This window comes from Fistularia commersonii, chromosome 30 (genome assembly GCF_037954325.1).
Source record: "Fistularia commersonii isolate RoL2024-O1a breed Wild chromosome 30, RoL_Fcom_v1.0, whole genome shotgun sequence".
In the NCBI taxonomy this organism is placed as follows: domain Eukaryota; kingdom Metazoa; phylum Chordata; class Actinopteri; order Syngnathiformes; family Fistulariidae; genus Fistularia; species Fistularia commersonii.
In genome coordinates, this window is record NC_141313.1 from 1,056,397 (window position 1) to 1,076,055 (window position 19,659).

A 19,659-nucleotide genomic window follows, 5' to 3' on the forward strand; every position below is an offset into this window, starting at 1 on the left:
CACAGTCACCAGATCTCAATCCAATAGAGCATCTTTGGGATGTGGTGGAACGGGAGATTGGCATCATGGATGTGCAGCCGACAAATCTGCGCCAACTGTGTGATGCCATCATGTCAATATGGACCAAACTCTGAGGAATGCTTCCAGCACCGTTTTGAATCTATGCCACCAAGAATTGAGGCAGTTCTGAAGGCAAAAGGGGGTCCAAACCGTTACTAGCATGGTGTACCTAATAAAGTGGCTGGTGAGTGTATATGTGCATGTATGTGTATGTATGTGTGTGTGTGTTCCTGTGTGTATGTATTTATAAATGTATGTATGTGTATATGTATGTATGTATTTATGCATGTATGTATGTATAGAAATGAATGTATGTATGTATGTATGTGTATGAAAATGTATGTATGTTTGTATGTGTGTGAGTAGATATGCATGTATGTATGTTGTTATGTTTGTATGTATGTTTGTATGTATGTTTGTATGTATGTATGTATGTATATGTGTATGTATGTATGTGTGAATGCATGTGTGCTGGTGTATGTATATATGTGGGTATGTATATGAATGTATGTATATATTTATGTATGTATGAGATAGGTATATGTGTATGTATGTATGTGGATATGTGTGTATGTATGTATGTATGAATGTATGTATCTTTGTATGTATGTATGTACCTCTGTATGTATGGATATCAGTATGTAAGTATGTGTTTGATTGTATGTATGTATGTATGTATGTATATGAATATGCGTGTATGAATGTATGTATGTGTGTATATATATATGTGTGTGTGTGTGTTCCTGTGTGTATGTAATTATGTATGTATGTATAGAAATGAATGTATGTATGTATATATATATATGTATGTATGTATGTATGTGAATATGTGTGTAGGTATCTTTGAATGCATGTATCTAAGTATGTATGTATGTACCTCCGTATGTATGTATATCAGTTTGTAAGTATGTGTTTGATTGTATGTATGTACGTATGTATGTATTTATGTATTTGAATATGTGTGTATGAATATATGTATGTATGTATGTATGTATGCGTGTATGTATGTATGTATGTATGTGTGTATATTCATGTATGTTTGTATGTATGTATGTGTGTGTTTGTATGTGTGTGTGTGTTCCTGTGTGTATGTTTTTATGTATGTATGTATGTATGTATAGATTTATGGACGTAGTGAGAGAAGATATGAAGGTATTGGTGTGAGAGAGGAAGATACAGAGAATAGGGTTAGATGGAGAAAGTTGACTCGCTGTGGCGACACCTGACGGGAAAAGCCGAAAGAAGAAGATGTATGTATAGAAATGAATGTATGTATGTATGTGTGTGTGTGTGTAAATGTATGTACGTTTGTGTGTGTGTGAGCAGATATGCATGTATGTATGTTGTTATGTTTCTATGTATGGATGTATGTATTTTTGTATATATGGATGTGTGAATGCATGTGTTTGGGCGTATGTATATACGTGGGTATGTATGTGAATGTATGTATATATTTATGTATGTATGGAGGTAGGTATGTGTGTATGTATGTATGTGAATATGTGTGTATGTATGTATGTGTGTGATTGAATGTATGTATATATGTATGTGTGTATGTATGTAATGTATACATTAAGGTTTTTATGGATGTACGCAGACATATGTATATATATATGTATTTATTTACCTATGCATATTTTTTGGTTTGTAGGTATGTTCATGAATGTACGTATACATATGTTTATATGCATGTATGTATGCTTGTGTATGTATGAATGTATATGTGTATGTATATGTATGTATACATGTTTGTATGTATGTGTGGGAATATATCTATGTAGGTATGTGTATAAATATATATGTTTGTGTATGTATTTATGTGTGTGTATGTATGTCTGTGTATGTATGTGTGTATGTATATAATGTATGAATGTATGTTCTATGTATTTATTTATATATTCTGTTTGTATGCATGTAGGTGTGTATTTATGTGTGTGTGCGTTTGTGTGTTTATATATATGTGTGTGAGTATGTATTTCTGTGTGTATGTATATTTGTGTGTGTATGTATGTAATGTATATATGTATATATGTATGTATTTACATATGCGTATTTGTATGTCCCTATGCATATATATGTGTGTCTATATATGTATGTATGTATATTTTTTGTATGTATGAGTATGTTTGTATATGCATTATTGTATGTATGAGAGTTACATAGTTACATATATATGTGTGTGTGTATTTTAGTTTGTGTGTTTGTGTGTGTATTTATGTGTTTATGTATGTATGAGTGGACATGTGTGAAATTGTTCATATGTATGGATGTATATTTGTGTATGTATGTGTGTATGTATATAATGTATGTATATATGTATCCATGTATGTATGCATGTATTCTGCTTGTATGCATATGTGTATGTATATATATTTATGTGTGTGTATGTATATGTATGTATGCTGTTTGTATGTATGTGTGTATTTGTTTATGTGTGTGTGTCTGTTTATGTGAGTATGGATATGTGTGTGTATGTATGTATGTGAATATGTGTGTATGTATGTATATATGTATGGATGTATGTATGTATGAATTTATGTATCTTTGTATGTATGTATGTCAGTATGTAAGTATGTATATATGTGTGTGATTAAATGCATGTATGTATTTATATATGTGTTTGTATGTATGTATGTGAATATGTGTGTATGAATTAATGTATGTATGTATGTGTGTGATTGTGTATATAAAGGTGTATGTATGTTTGTGAATATGTGTGTATGTATGTATGTATATATGTATGTATGCATGTGTGTATGTGTAAATGTATGTATGTTTGTATGTATATATGTATGTATGTGTGAATTATGTGTGGGAGTATGTATATACGTGGGTCTGTACATGTGTGTATGAATGTTGTATGTCAGTATGTAAGTATCTATGTATGTGTGTGATTGTATGTATGTATGTATTTATGTATATATAGGTGTATGTATATATGTCAATATATTTGTATGTATGTATATATGTAGTTATGTATGTATATATGTATGTGTAAATGTATGTATGTATGTATGTTTGTATGTATATATTTATGTATGTGTGGGAGTATGTATATACGTGGGTCTGTATATGTGTGTATGTATGTATGTATGTAAGTATGTGTGTGATTGTATGTATGTATGTATGTATGTCAGTATGTGAGTATATGTTTTTATGTGTATGTATATAAATATGTTTAAATGTAAGTATGTATTTATGTATGTATGTGTGTGATTATATGTATGTATGTATGTTTATCAGTATGTATGTATATGTATGATTTTATGTATGTATGTATGTGTATATGTATATGTGTGTGTATGTATGTATGTTTGTATGGATCTTTAAATGTATGTATGTATGTAAGTATGTTGTATGTCAGTATGTAAGTATTTATGTATGTGTGTGATTGTTTGTATGTATGTATGTATGTATTTATGTATATATTTGTGTATGCATTTGTGAATATGTGTGTATGTATGTATGTATGTATGTATGTATGTATGTGTGTATGTTTAAATGTATATATGTATGTATGTACGTTTGTATGTATGTATGTGTGAATGTATGTGTGGAAGTATGTATATACGTGGGTATGTGTATGTATGTATGTATGTATGTATGTCAGTATGTGTGTATTTATTGTGTGTGGTTATATGTATGTATAAATGTATGTATGTATGTATGTATATACATATGTGTATGTATCCGTCTGAATATATGTGTATGAATGTATGTATCTTTGAATGCATGTAACTATGTATGTATATATGTACCTCTGTATGTATGTATATCAGTATGTAAGTATGTGTGTGATTGTATGTATGTATGTGTGTAACTATGTATATATGTTTAAATGTAAGTATGTATTTTTGTATTCATGTATGTGTGTGATTCTATTTATGTATTTATGTATGTCAGTATGTATGTATATGTGTGATTGTATGTATGTATATATCTATGTATGTAGGTAGGTACGTATGTATGTATGTATTTATGTATGTCTGTATATATATATATATATATATATACGTGTATGTTTGTATGTATGTGTTTATGTATGTATTAATGTATGAGTGAGTATATATCTATATAGGTATGTGTATGAATGTTTGTCTGTGTGTATGTATGTGTGTGTGTATGTAAGTATGTATGTATGTGTGTGTATGTATGTATGTTAATATGTGTGTATGTATGAATGTATGTATGCATGTATGTATGTATGTGTAAATGTATGTATGGGAATATGTGTGTATGTATGTATGTATGTTAATATGTGTTTATGAATGTATGTATGTATGTGTAAATGTATGTATGTATGTGTGAATGTATGTGCGTGGGCATATGTATATAAGCGGGTATGTATATGAATGTATGTATATATTTATGTATGGAGGTAGGTATGTATGTATGTGTGTGTGTTCATGTAGGTGAATATGTGTATATGTATGTATATATGTATGTCTGTCAGTTTGTAAGTATGTATGTATGTGTGTGATTGTATGTATGTATATATGTATGTATGTATGTGAATATGTGTGAATGAATGTATGTATGTATGTATCTTTGTATGTATGTATCTACATAAGTATGTATGTTGCTCTGTATGTATGAACCTCTAACGTCACAGAGAACGAATTTCCCCACGGGGACTAATAAAGGATAAATTATTATATATTGTTTTGTTTTTTTGCTTTCTGTTTGTGATGTTGCAGTTTTCTCCTGAGGAATCAGAAAGAACCTGTATCCAAACCAGTTGTAAAACTGACAGAGTAACAAGTATATATGTATGTATGGCTGTGCGCATGTCTTTTATTTTACTTACTTATTTCTCCATTACTGAGATGGTGCTGTCATGTACAGAGGAGGGACAGAGGATATATTTGTAGACGGATGCTGGAATTGGAGGTCTAGAGTGAGACCAAAGAGAAGATTTATGGATGTAGTGAGAGTGGATATGAATGTAGTTAGTGTGAGAGAGGATACAGAGAACAGGGTTAGATGGAAAAGGTGAATTTGCTGTGGAGACCCCTGAAGGGAAAAGCCCAAAGGAGAAGATTTTTCAATATGCCTAAAGTGTGGGTGCACTCCTTGCTCATCTTCACAACAAACAGGACAAGTATTTATGTATATGTATGTATATACATGACCATCTCTGACACTACGCGAGAGGAGAACCAACCCATGGAGAAGCAAAAGGCCGTCTGACATGTCCTTTTCAGTGTTCACGAGTCAATTGTTAGGTGCAATAAAATTAGATGGAATGTTAAACAAAACTTGTTTGCTTATAGAATTTCATGTGGGGGATGTGATACTGACATGCTTGTTTCGGATGTGTGGGTCATGAGTCATGACTTGCAGGTTTGAGTTATTCACTCAGTCACATTGGCTATTATCTGTCTATGTTCAACAAACATCCAAATGAATCACTGGAACCAAAATAAGTTACATTTATCAGTTTATTTTACAACATTACTAGAACTCAGGTCATATTCACACACATATACACTGTTCAAAAAATAAAGGGATCAGTAAAATAACACATACAAGATCTGACTGAATGTACTATTCTTAAACAATACTTTGAGCTGGATTTAAAGACAAATATAACATCCGCACAGTTCATGGTTGGGCGGCTCGGTGGCGCAGCGGTTAGAGCTGTTGCCTCACAGCAAAGCAACTCGGGTTCAAGCCCCACATCAACCACTGTGAGTAGTTGTCATCTGTGTGGAGTTGGCATGTTCTCCCCGTGTCCGCGTGGGTTCTTCCCTTCCTCCCACCGGCCAAAAGCATGCATTTAAGTTAATTGGCGACTGTAAAGTGTCCCTAGGAATGAGTGGCCCTGTGCAATCCAGGGTGGCCCTATAGGCTGAGAGATGGGCGCCAGCCACCCCTCGCCACCCGCGGAGGCGGGGGTGTAAGAGTGAGTGCCCCAGATAGAAAAGGAAACATGTTTATTTTTTCATTTACATAAGATAAGAACAACTTTATGAATCCCGAAGGAAATTGTTGTGCCAGAGTTACAGAAAATATAACAATAAAAAGAAAAAGGCAGAATTAGAAATAAAAATAAAGAGTGTCTCAGTGAAACAAGTGTCTTAGTAAACAAGTGATAAAACTATAAAACTATAAGTGTCTTAGTAACAAGTGAGGTAAGGGGTGCACAATAGTATGATAAAAGGAAAAATTGTAGTGTAGCTGTTATGAAATGAAATATTGCACAGTTCTGAATATTGCATATACATAGATATATAACACAAAAATACAGAAAAATAGATATAACACAGGATCCAAAATGATGAAAAAGGAACTTTATTCAACGTTGAGGTTGGACACAGCAAAGGCTGCTATTGATGTGCAGCTCCGGCTTGGTTGTCGTCCACACACGAATACACACCAAACTATCGGAGTTGAACAAGCTGTAAGCCCTTTCGGAGGATAGTTCACATAGGTGGGTATGGGGTGAATTTGCGCTTTGGCTTCAGATTAGGCACTGGGAGGGGGCACAGAAAGTACAGTGAACGTAACAGTGCTAACAACAGCCCCTGAGCTTGTTGTTGTTGGCTTTAAAGACCCAGAGAAAGAAAACTGTAGCATCCCTAACATGATGCTTAGCTTTAAATTATTAATGCAGTTCAGTGTGTCAAGTTTCTTATGATGGAGCATCGTAGGAGAAACCGTCACTAACCAATTCAATATCCGTAAATGGCCTTAAAGGACATCTACATTTATGCACGTGAGAGGTGGGTGGAGAAATTTGGAATCTGTATCTCCAGAGCTCTGAGAACTATGGGCAATAGCTCATTGCTATTTCTGGCCAAGGCCAGGTTTGAGTGAAAGAGAGGGCAGCTTCTTCAACCCTTGAAGCGTCCGTGGGAAAAGGCCATATCGGTAGGGTCTTTGTGTCCAGCGTGATGTGAGCTGGGCTTTACCTTTTAAAACCCACCTGTGGGATCAAATTTTAATTCATACATCAGTACAGTGAAAATAAAATAAAAGATATTGTTACGATAGACAAGAACATAGGTTGGTTTCTTCTAAACTGATCGGAGTAGACCTTCAGCAGACATCAATTCAGCGAGTCGTGTTTGGGCCGTGTCGGAGCTCGAGGAGATCGCAGCAGATGTTATAGGACCGATTGAACAACATTCAATGACCACCTGGGAGCTATTTTAAATGGGTTTTAAAAATGTTAACAGTTAATGTTGGCCTTATTTCTAGACTTCATTCAGAAAACTAAAAACGATGAAATTAATCAATTCAGGTGCCAATTTGATTATTGAAATTATCTCTAAAATTCATGTGTGGACGGGAGATAGAACACATACTTTCCTTTTCATCCTACCCTAACCCTGAGTAACTGTTTTTTTTTTTTTTATCATTGTAAATGTTGCCATTCATATTGCTTGGAAAAAACAATATCCCATGACCCTGCAGACGAGCAACAGAACTGACTAACTTAAGACCGTCACAGCATGGTTTATGAGAATGAATGAGAAATGAGAATGAGAACAACTTTATTTATCTCGAAGGAAATTGGTGTGCCAGAGTTTCAAGCAAAAACGTAACAGTAATAGATAATAGTAGGAAGGAGGAAGAATAAGAAATACAATGAAATATAAAGTGTCTTAACTGTCAACTACAAAGATTAGATTTAGATGAACTGTCTGTTTTACAGGTCTGATCGACAAGAAAGAATGATTTAACAGGATTGAGTGGCAAATGTTGGGGAGATTAAGTTTGTTATTATATCATCTAACACTTTCTGGGAACTCTGTTTTCCTCTCATCATCAGCAAAAACCATCTGCATTCATCTCTTCCCTGCATTCCTTTTTCTCATACCAACTAACGTCATGTCCTCGTTCAATTCATCCATAAATATCCTCTTCCACACCCTCATACTTACACTCATGTATTCTGTCTTTTTGCAGCAAACTTCCAAACCTCTGCTTGTTCCCTGCTCCCACTACACATCAAAATGGAAACTGGGAATGTTTTTGTCAAAATGCAGACTAACATGCAAATACTTCAGAAAGGTTTTTGACTACAGACTGCTGCACAACGCAACTTCAGCGATTACAGCATTTCCATTTAACTGATCTGACCAGGGATAGCAAAGAAGCTCGACGCTAATGCTAGTAACCTCTTACCTGCTGCCCGCCGACGTCTCACCTTTGAATGAAACAAAATGACGGTTACAAATTTCACTACCTCTCTGAGGAATTTGGTTTGTAGACCAGTTACTCTTTCATGAAATTGCAGCAATTTCATCAGGAAAAACGTTTAAATGTGTTTGTCTGCCCGTAGTTGGCGTCCCACTCTAGCCGAGCTGGACTCCACTTCCGGTCATTCGTTGGCCACGCCCCCTATTTTATAACCTCGGTCTGAAAGTAGAAAAAATGAAATACGTCATTTCCTGTGCCAAACTGATTGGTCAAATGTTTGTTTGTGTGTATAGATACAAAAGTTTAGCAGAAAATGTACAAGCTATTGTAAGATATTTTGAACAATAAAACATAAAGAAAGAACTGATTAACACGTTTTGCAAATATTGTCAGCCACACTCACACTTGAAAGGGAAAAACAAAACTTTTACTTCTCAGAAAGCGAGGAAATGAATATGAAGTTATGACTGAACCAGTAGTTATGAGCTATGTACTGTATGTAAGTATATATGTATGTATGTATGTAAGTGTGTATGTATGTGTGTATGTACGAATATATGTTTGTGTATGTATGTGTGAGTATATATCTATGTGGGTATGTGTATGAATATGTTTTTTGTAGCATGTATGTGTGTATGTATGTATGTATGTGTGTGAGTATGTATGTATGTATGTATGTAATGTATGTGTGTGTGTATGTATGTATGTGTGAATATATATGTACGGGCGTATGTATATACGTGGGTATGTATATGAATGTATGTATATTTATGTATGTTTATAGGTAGGTATGTGTGTTTTTATGACTCTATGTATATATGTGTGTTTGTATGTATGTATGTATAAATATATGTGTATGTATGTATGTCTGTGAATATATGTGTATGTATGTATGTATGAATGTATATATGTATCTCTGTATGTATTTATGTATGTATGTCAGTATGTGAGTATGTGTGTGATTGTATGTATGTATGTATGTGTGAGTATATATCTATGTAGGTATGTGTATGAATACATGTTTGTGTATGTATGTGTGTATATATATATATGTATGTCTGTATGTGTATATGTATGTGTATGGACGTATGTATGTATGTATGTATGTCAAATGTATGTATTTATGTGTGAGTATATATCTATATAGGTATGTGTATGAATGTCTGTATGTGTGTGTATGTAGGTATCTATGTATGTGTGAATTTATGTATGTATGTATCTGAGTATGTATCTATGTAGATATGTATATGAATATATGTATGTATATATATATATATCTATGTATGTATGTTCACCTGTGAATATGTAGGTGTGAATATATGTTTGTTTGTGTATGTATGTATGTATGTGTGAGTATATATATCTATGTAGGTATGTGTATGAATGTATGTGTGTGTATAGATATATGTATGTACGTATATGTCTGTGTTTGCATATATGTATATATGGATGTATTATGTATGTTTGTGTGTATGTATATGTGTTTGCATATATGTATATATGTATGTATATAAGTATGTATGTGTGTATATTGTATGTGTATGAATGTATTTTTGTGTATATATGTTTGTATGTATATATGTCTGTATGTGTATATTTGTATTTATGTACGTGTTTATGTCATGTTTCATGTCCTTCCTTTCTGTTTTAAATGTTAGTCCCACACATTCTACAACACATTCGTAAGTGAGTATTTTTACTTCACTATGTTTAAGAGACAGGGGTCTCGTAGGTAAATTTAACGTTTTTTTTTCCTAATATCCTCGACTAAATATCAAAATTTGTGGTTATCATCAATAAGTCCCATCCACCAGGCCCAGTATCTTACGTTTAATTCAATATAAGTAGATGCTTATAGAACTTTGAATTAACATATTCATCTCAACATTAAAGAAGAATTCTCTGGAAAATATAATCCACTCCTGTTCTGCATGTTGTTGTTTCTGCCAATAGAGGGTGCACTGATACCTGTCGTTCACTCATTCAGTCACCACATTAACATTAATTAATGGACATTTTCTCATTGATCAGGCTTCTTAAAAGAAAATAAATTGTTAATATTGAAGTGTTAAAATGGTACTCGATTATTACATATTTTTCATAGATTTCGATTCAATATTCAGATGGCAAAATATGAACGGTAACCAGAGGTAAGGATTCAATAAAAAAATGAATAAATAATAAGTCAAATAATTAAGTAATTAAATTAATGACGAATTAATGGAATAATTCATGGAGGATAAATAAAAAATAGATATACTGTGGCATGCCATAAATAGATGATGAGGTAGCCCAGACGAATAGAGTTAACAGTGAGATAAAGATAAAGAAATATATTAGTCAATAATTAGATAATGAAAAAGTAAAAAATGAAATAAAGAAGTTGCGATATTAATAAAAACTAATATGATGAAATTAACGAGAATGTATTAAATAAAACTAACTGAAAATATTTTTAACTAAAATAAACGTAATAAATAAAAACAAAATATATCAGCAACAAATCTTTCGTTTCACTTGTACATTTTCTAGAAAATAAAAGGATAAAAAAAATAATGGAAGAAGTAAATAAAAAAATAAATAACGGGATAGAAAGATATCTAAATGAATGAATATGTATGTACAACTAAATATGTAAATAAATAAACATGTAAAGAAATAAGACACAGAAATGATGAAAGATATAGAGAAACAAATTAAAAAAAAAACACGCAAGAAATAAATCAATGATGTAATGAATAATGCAATTAATAAAAAAATAAAGAAAACAAGAAATTCAAGATTTGTGTTCCGGTCACTCAGGGCCATATCATATATTTAACTACATATTTTTCAGAAAACAACCAAATAAATAAATAGATATTAAAAGAAGGAAATAAATATATATACATAACTGATGAAGCCTTTGGGATGAGGGCTGAAAGATTTTCAGGTGAACACACCTGTGGAGGTTCTCAGTCATCCAGGTCATGGTGAATTACTGTCTCAATCTTCTTGTTTTGGTAGCTGGACTTGAATTTCTTCACCTGAAGACCTTCCACAGCTCATCCCAGAGGCTTCTTCAGAACTGAACACAAGAAGATTTTGACAAGAATATATATATGTCCACATACACCCGTACATGCATAATGAAAGAATAATTAGACACATACATTCATACATTAATAATAATAGAAAATGTAATTGGGAAGCTGCAATCATTGCTATTAGCATCAATAATATGCAATTTATTTGTATATAAATCCCCGGTCACAATAAAAACCTAGAGAAGGAGCCCTGAGTGAATTGTTTTCTCTAATAAATCTTATTTTGCGCTTGCAGAGATGACCTTAGCGATGACCCGCACTGCGTTTCTGCGGCTGGAAACGGCTTTCACCCCATTTCCTGAGTAAACAAGCGGACCTCCTGCAGCCAATCAGATGTCGCGATACTAACGAGCTCCGCCCCTCAACGAGTCATATGCTTGGACAGTGTCAAGTCAAATAGTTTTCCAGTTTCTACCGGAAATTGAATTGCTACATCGTCAAATTATCACATTTTCCAAACCGCTGAGAGCTTTCAGGGGTGCATTCATGTCCAATTATATTTACGTTTTATCTGTGTAAATATTTGAAATGTTGACAGCCAGTAAAGTGTTATTTTTATGTAGTAAATAACATCACATGCTTTTATTTTGAAGCCAAAACATATGACTTCCGTCACCAGCTCGTGGAACAGCTCTAGCTTGACGCTTCGCCCTCCGCTTCCCTCCAGGTCCGCGCCGCAGCCGCTGGCCGTCATTCTACCCGGAAAGCGGCGCTTCCGTCCGGCTGTCCGGATTCCTCCCTCGTCCCTCCTCCGTCCCTCCTCCGTCCCTCCTCCGCAGCGCGGCTTGGATTTCCCCGCCGAGCTCCATCATCGACCGACGGATCGATCAGGATGGGCTGCGCGGGATTCACCTGCTCCAAGCAGGCGCTGTGCGCCCTCAACATCCTCTACGTGGTGAGTTCTCCCTGCAGCATATGGACCGGACACACACACACACACACACACACACACACACGCACACACACACACTATCCATTATTAAGCAATGCACTGGATCTGGGTTGTTAACGCGGCGGAAAAACCCTGCCTTTTCCTGCCAGCTGTCATTGTGTGGTTCTACAGAGGACGTCCTGTCTCCATCCGCGATAACACACACACACACACACACACACACACACATTTAGATGGATTTCAATAGAAGCTTATTGGTTTAGAATATCCGCTTACAGAGTAATTACGCATCTATTAATGTGTGAGTGTTAATTTTGCACATTCAGGATCAATATAAAGCCCCAAATGGAAAGGAATTTGTGGATTTTAATGGATTTTACACGATGCATCATGTGATTCTTTGAGAAGTGACTTGTGTGCACGGCGTGCAGACTCTGCATCATACCTTTTTATAAGGGGTGTGGTGGGGGGCTGATGAAGAAGTGAAGAGGTTCACAGGGAGACTCACGGGTTTTCTCGGGGTCAAAGGTGGCTTGTTGTGACTTGGCATCGCGGCCCCGTGCACGTTGACCCCTGGGAACGTCCGAAGGCGATAACGGAGTTTTATCTCCGCGTGATAAGTTGGCGGGGCAGAGGTACGGCAGGTTTCAGACCTGGAAGAAAGAAAAGCTCCTCTGTTTCAGCGACGGTCGCAGCAAAAGTCTTTGACGGGAAACAAAGTTATTGATTGGACCGCAAAGGCCTTTGAATTCGTCGCTGGAGGCGTTTTAGAATAGATCACAAGAGGATCCAGTGTGACACACACACACAGAACATTTTTATGATATAAATACACACATGTATTTATTTTTATATAATCATTATTATTTTTATGATTATTATTCTGACTAAAGGAAGTCATTTGGGGCAGAAATCATTATATTATTTACATACATTATATTATATTAAATTATATTATATTATACACAATATTATATTATTATATTTCAGTATATATTTTATTATATTATATTATATTATAGTATATTATATTATACGCAATATTATATTTATTATATGACAATATATATTGTATATTATATTATATTATATTATATCGCCCTTCTCAAAAAAGGTCTTTTTTGCCAAAAATGTTTTTTTTCCTCAATCAACTCCTTATTCAACATATGTATCAGTTTTTATGTTTTCCAAAAAAACAACTTAATAACTTATTTTAAGAAGGTAAATAATAATGATTTTGTGATGTTGTGTAACTGCCCCTTTAATAAAAGCGAAATAACCATACAATCTGTTTTATACAGTTATATATGAATATAATATATAAACTGAGGAGTTTGACTGTCGTATAACAATAAGAACTTTCAGCTGCATAAATCATCGATTTGATGAACATCTTTCCCAGATGTTTTTGTTCCTTCCAAGCTGAAGACTGTTCAGGTAAAAACAGTGGACTTATAACCAATTCTATTAAAATTAATAAAAAAAAATCCATAAAAGCTCAGATTTATGCACAGGACAATAAACAGTGTGTGTGTGTGTGTGTGTGTGTGTGTGTCTACAGCTGGTGAGCCTGCTGATGATCGGCATCGCGGCGTGGGGCAAGTGGTTCGGCCTGGTCTCCAGCTTCCAGGTGGTCGGCGGGGTCATCGGGGTCGGGGTCTTCCTGTTCGTCGTGGCCCTGGCCGGCCTGATCGGGGCCATGAAGCACCACCAGGTCCTCCTCTTCTTCGTATCCTTTGCACCCGCAGTCTGGAGACGCACGAGTGAACCTGCAGAGGGGAAGTGTGTTCACTCCAAACCCTTGGGAAGGAAAGCCCTGCCAATAAATCCTCTCTTATTAGACAGTTAATCTTGCAAGTGTTTTGTGGCTAAACTTTTACATTCTGTGTGTGTGTGTGTGTGTGTGTGTGTTTGTTTGTTCGCTTGTGTGTGTGTGTGTGGGTGGGTGTGTGTGTGTGTGTGTCCTTTTGAAAAGAAAATCGTGATATACTGGCAAATGACTGCTCAGGGGCGCCCCCTTGTGGCCGAAATGGGAGCTGCATGTTGAGATCTGCGCCCGTTAGTTTTTATTTAAAATATACATTGTATCTGAAAAGCAGGAATATAGATCCATATATTTGATTATTAAAAATAATTAAAAATATATTAAAGAAATATAAATTATCAGTAGCCTCTTACATAACCTTGTTATTATCAGGAAATGTATATAAACTACATATTTTCATGGATATATTGTTTGTGACTGACAACCTGTTGATGTTATGGAAAATCCATCTGCTATGCAAGCGTGCATGCGTGTGTGTGCGTGTGTGTTTGTGTCTGGTGTGTGTGTGTGTGTGTGTGTGTGTGTGTGTGTGTGTGTGTGTGTGTGTTGGCGGGGGGTTAATGAGCTCCTGAGCATCCAGTTTCACTCGGGAAATCAGATGACTGAAGCTGCTCCACATCCACCTTGACGCAAACAGATCTGGTGTTCAGCCCGTCTGCAGGGCTTCAGTGACAGCCGCTGTCAGCGGTGTGTGTGTGTGTGTGTGTGTGTGTGTGTGTGTCCTGTACTTGTTCCTTGACAGATGAGCTCAGTACATGATCGTACTCTTCATGGTGTTCATCGTACAGTTCTCCGTCTCTTGCGCTTGTCTGGCCATCAACAGGGAGCAGCAGGTGAGGGACCTGGTCTTCTCCCACGTGGTCCCACTGGAATCACAAAGAGGAGGACCAGATGAAGATCACGTCCGTGCTCCTCCGCCGGCCCCGTGGACATGACGGTTCGTGTTCCGTGTCTCCTCAGGATCAGCTGCTGGAGGTGGGCTGGAATAACTCCAACAGCACCCAGAGAGACGTGGAGAAGAGCCTCAACTGCTGCGGGTTCAAGCAGGTGGACCTCAACGCCACCTGTGACGCAGTGGGTTCCACTCTTTCTCCATTCGAAAGCCGAAAGTTTCTCCTTATAGTTAGCATTAGCTTAGCATTAGCTTAGCCCCTAGCTATGCTGCCGTTGGCGTCCTCTGCTGAGGGATCCCCCTCTCTCTGCTCCGTCTGCACTCATGTACCTTCATCCACGCATCTCAGCAACCTCATATCCTCTCTAGACCAGTGTTTCCCAACCGCTGTGCCGAGAGAGATCATCAGGTGTGCCGTGGAAAAATGCCCACTTTCACCCGATTGGTCCGAAAATTATTTATCCAACGTTAATAATGTGTCTTCCTATGTCTATGTGGGCAGCGTGTCCATTCCATGGCAACGGGTAGTGAATGAACCTGTGCATCTGTGTATCAGAGGGATTAGTGACGCTTTGCGTGATACATTTTTAAAATAAAAAGTACTTGTATCTGCGTAAACAAACAGGCAGCGTTGTTGAAAACTACCAAGACGAGTGAGAAAGCAGTGAAAGCCGCTATAAAGTTGCTGAACTCGTCTCTAAATCCAAACAGCAAAACATTAACACGACCTGCCGGAAAAATCATTGTAGAAGAAATGCTCGGCTCTGGCGTTGATAAAGAAATAGCCAGTTCTCTCCAATAATACAATTTTCAGACATATTGATGACGTGTCTTCAGACATTCTGGAAAAGTTGCACATCAGTGGGATCTTTGCATTGCAACTTGACAAATCTACAGATATTAGATATATTAGATTTCACACTAAGTAAATTGAGACTACGGTTTCATTCCACTTCGTTAAAAAATATTTTTGACATATTTATTTGGTGGTGTGCCGTGTGATTTTTCTAATGTAAAATATGTGCTGCGGCTCAGAAAAGGTTGGGAAACACTGGTCTGGAGGCATCAGGCTCTCTGAAGGTTCCCAGGAGGCTGTTATTGCATTTCAGCTATTAGCATGTAGCCGTTAGCACTAGTTGATGTAGTAGTAGTGGTAGTGGTAGTGGTAGTAGTAGTAGTAGATGCTCCCTGTCTCTCTCCTGACCGGTGGAGGCAGAAGGCCGCCCAGCTGGATTCCGTCCGATGTTTCTGCCAGATATAAGGAGTGTTTCCTTGCCGGGTGAACGTTGGGTTTCTGCAGATCATCTTGAAGAGTGCTGGTCCAAACCTGCTCTACGTGGAAAGAGTCATGAGTCGTCTGACTTCAAAACAACGGGAAACTCCCGCCTTCCTGGCTGACTTCCTCTCCGGTGTCGTCTCTCCTAGGCTTGTTTCCCCAACCACTCGTGTTCGCCCTGCGCAGACAAGATCCAGGTGCACGCCGGAGAAGTTCTGCGCTTCGTCGGCGGCATCGGGCTCTTCTTCAGCTTCACCGAGGTGAGCCTTGGAGAAACTCCACGCACCCCGAAAGCACGCTCAGTACGACCAGCGCGCTAGTGCGGCCGACAAGGATGCTTTTTAGCATCGGCCGCTATAATCGTGCTAGAAGAGGTAGCTGAATGAGTAGCACCGCTAGCGCTAGTGCAGTGGTTCTTAACCTGGGTTGGATCGAACCCCAGGGGTTCGGCGGGTCGGTCTCAGGGGTTCGGCGGAGGTCAAGACACACATTGGTGATGACATCACCGGCCGCAGGTGATCACGCTACATAGCTCGGCCTATCCGTGCTGCGGGGATTTTGGCGCGCTCAGTTGTAGTAACTTGTGACTGTCGTGATGGTACGTCATGTGATTTCTTTCTTAATATTTTAATCCCTTCATACTAATTATGTCGGGCAAAAAAAGAAAGCGGTCGGAAGAACACGTACAATACGGATTCACACGTATGACGGAACGCGATTGGAATCGATGTCCTAACGGCATGATTTGCAAAGACAAGATGAGCAATTCTAGTCCGGCACCGGCAAAACTAAGGGAAGGCTTCCTTCAGCTGCATGGAGATGGGAGCTACAAGAACATAGCGCTTGCTGGATTCAAGGTGAAGGGAGCCAGATTCCATGAAAAGGCTCCTCTGCCTGTTCTTTGTACCCATCGACGAAACGATCCTCCATCCAATAAAGAAGGGTTCGGTGAATGCGCATGTAAACAGGTGGGGTTCAGTACCTCCGACAAGGTGAAGAACCACTGATCTAGCGCTAGCTGTTAGCCAAACCAGTGCTGCAGTTGCTGACTGTGACCTTGTTGCGGTGTCAGATTCTAGGCGTGTGGCTGACGTACCGCTACAGGAACCAGAAGGACCCGCGGGCAAACCCCAGCGCTTTCCTGTGAGCCGGCGCCGGGTCGGACCTTCTGCACTCCCACTTCCACGGACCTCCGCTTCCCCCACTTCACTCCCCTCTGGGCTTCACCTGTAGATACGAGACCGACCTGCGTGTTTTCCACTAATCGCCGCACCGATATTGATTTTCATGTGATGTGCTTGGTGTTCGGGAAGCCCGTCGCCGTGGAAGTGACCGCTCTCCTCCCGGAGCATCTCTCAGGGCCGAAGGCCCGTGCAGGGAACGCCTCCTCGCACTGGAGACCAACGGTCTTTACACTGGAATCACCGTCTCCGACTGTTTGCTGTTCGTTCAAAGAGTATTTATGCAGCTGCCTGATCTCGATTCCGAGCGCCTCTCGTTTTTTCAATGTAAAAAAAACAGTCGGTCCAAATTGGTCAACGGTTGCTACTTCACGAGAGGACTCAAGGATAGCGTGTGTGTGTGTGTGTGTGTGTGTGTGTGTGTGTGTCTTGCTGCCAGCTGTGTGCTGTGGTGTATTTGGTCTATTGCATGAGTGCCGTGCAGATATGAGCTTTGTACTGTAAATCGATAATAAAATACTACTGGAAGAGACACTCACTGGTTCATTGGGCGTTTTCTTGCCTGGACTCCTGAGAAGTCACCGTGGAATCAGGGAGGTCTTCTCACTCCTCAGCATCGTCCTGAGGGTTCATCCACATTCACCCCTTCACTCAAGCGGGCGGCTAATCGATAGGCTACCTCAGACTCGGCATCCGGTTCTCTTTATCAGACATTGGGAGAAACGTCGCCTCCTGCTGGTCTGGAGGTTGGAATGAGCCGGAGGACTTGGACTTCACTGAAGATGTTGCCTCACAAGCAGAACGCTTCACTCGTCCATGGATCAAGACAAGAAGGTGAAGCGGTTTGCCTGAACATCTGCAGCGAAAGGACAAAGACCACGCAGGTCGGAGCCATTGAGGTTCCATCGCGGATCAACATCGGTCCTCGGCAACCGACCTCGAAAGCACGTAATCCTTGGTTGGAGACCCTGGTTGAAGCTGCAGTTGACTACCATCCAGCTTCACCACTCCATCAAGACAACATGTCTGGATGGCCACATGTTAAAACAACTAAACTCGTTCCACCAGAGAAGCCTCAGGAGGATCCTTCAAGTGTCCTGTTGGGAACCAACATCATCAAGGAGGAAGTCCTCAAAGGAGGCGACTCCAGGAGACTAAATACGACAGTAGGAGGCATCTAGCAGGACTTATGATTGCCAAAGCCAGCAAACGGAGTGACGTTGTATGCTCAGGTGGAACCGGCAAGAGGAACAAGAAGAAGAAGAAGACAACATGGCAGCGATCTAACCGGGGAGAAGAATCGTCCGTCTCCATGCCGTCACGTCTTTCATGGCCAGAAGTGTTTCTGCGCTCGATCCTGAACCAGAACTAAACTCAACCCTGCCGTCTGGTGGATGTTTGCATCCACTCTGCAACCATGGCAACGTAAAGCACACGACTGCTCGTGCAGTACTGGTAGTAGTAGTATTTGTTGTGATGGTAGCAGTGGTAGTAGTAGTAGTAGTACTCGTCGTGTCAACTACCCGTACTATCTGGATTAGGACTGGGATTAGTGTCATTATTACTGCTGTTGTTGTAGTAATAGCAGTTGTAGTAGTGGTTGTTGTAGTAATCGTAGTACTACTATTTGTAGTGGTGGTAGAAGTGGTACTAAAAGTCTTTGACTCTTTTTTAAACTGGTAGTGGTTGTAGTAGTTGTCACAGTAGTAGTAGTAGTAGTAGTAGTAGTAGTAATGGTAGTAGTGGTAAGAGTCATAGCAGTTGTAGAACTAATACAAGCAGTAGTATGAGAGGTAGCAGTGGTAGTATTAGTGGTACTAGTAGTAGTAGTAGTAGTACTAGTCATAGTAGTGGCAGTATAAGTAGTCCGAGTGGTATTAGGAGTACTAGTGGCAGCATTAGTAGTCCTAGTAGTACCAGTAGTACTTGTGGCAGTATAAATAGTCCTAGAAGTATTAGTAGTCCTAGTGGTAGTATTAGTAGTACTAGTTGTACTTGTGGAAGTATTAATAGTCCAAGAAGTATTAGTAGTACTAGTAGCAGTATTAGTTGTCCTAGTAGTATTAGTAGTCCTAGTAGTATTGGTAGTACTCATGGCAGTATTAGTAGTCCTAGTAGTATTAGTAGTACTAGTAGCAGTATTAGCAGTCCTAGTAGCATTGGTAATTCTGGCGGTAGTATTAGAAGTCCTATTAGTATTAGTAGTCCTAGTGGTAGTATTAGTAGTCCGAGTAGTATTTGTAGTCCTAGTAGTACTAGTTGTACTTGTGGCAGTATTAGTAGTCCTAGAAGTATTAGT

At 38.3% G+C, this 19,659-nt stretch overlaps 1 protein-coding gene and 1 long non-coding RNA gene across 2 annotated transcripts; one reads left to right on the top strand and one right to left on the bottom strand.

The window, feature by feature from the left end:
- Positions 1 to 5,493: 5,493 nt before the first annotated feature.
- Positions 5,494 to 11,905, bottom strand: LOC147215991 (uncharacterized). The gene is made up of 3 exons (XR_015109168.1): positions 11,537 to 11,905; positions 11,151 to 11,275; positions 5,494 to 8,427 (listed from the first exon to the last, which is right to left on the bottom strand). It is a non-coding gene; the product is annotated as an uncharacterized LOC147215991 (long non-coding RNA).
- On the top strand, positions 11,888 to 17,892 carry tspan13b (tetraspanin 13b). Its single transcript, XM_086178313.1, has 6 exons — positions 11,888 to 12,189; positions 13,748 to 13,915; positions 14,764 to 14,844; positions 14,972 to 15,085; positions 16,329 to 16,439; positions 17,252 to 17,892. The coding sequence occupies exons 1-6, from the start codon at positions 12,127 to 12,129 to the stop codon at positions 17,324 to 17,326; spliced, it is 612 nt and encodes a 203-aa protein (XP_086034439.1). The 5' UTR covers positions 11,888 to 12,126; the 3' UTR covers positions 17,327 to 17,892.
- The last annotated feature ends 1,767 nt before the right edge of the window (positions 17,893 to 19,659 follow it).

Bases quoted from the DNA above. Each gene is read 5' to 3' on its own strand.
- tspan13b (XM_086178313.1), top strand. From the start codon at position 12,127: ATGGGCTGCGCGGGATTCACCTGCTCCAAGCAGGCGCTGTGCGCCCTC. The intron at 12,190-13,747 runs GTGAGTTCTCCC...GTGTGTCTACAG, and splicing joins CCCTCAACATCCTCTACGTG to CTGGTGAGCCTGCTGATGAT. The intron at 16,440-17,251 runs GTGAGCCTTGGA...TTGCGGTGTCAG, and splicing joins TCTTCTTCAGCTTCACCGAG to ATTCTAGGCGTGTGGCTGAC.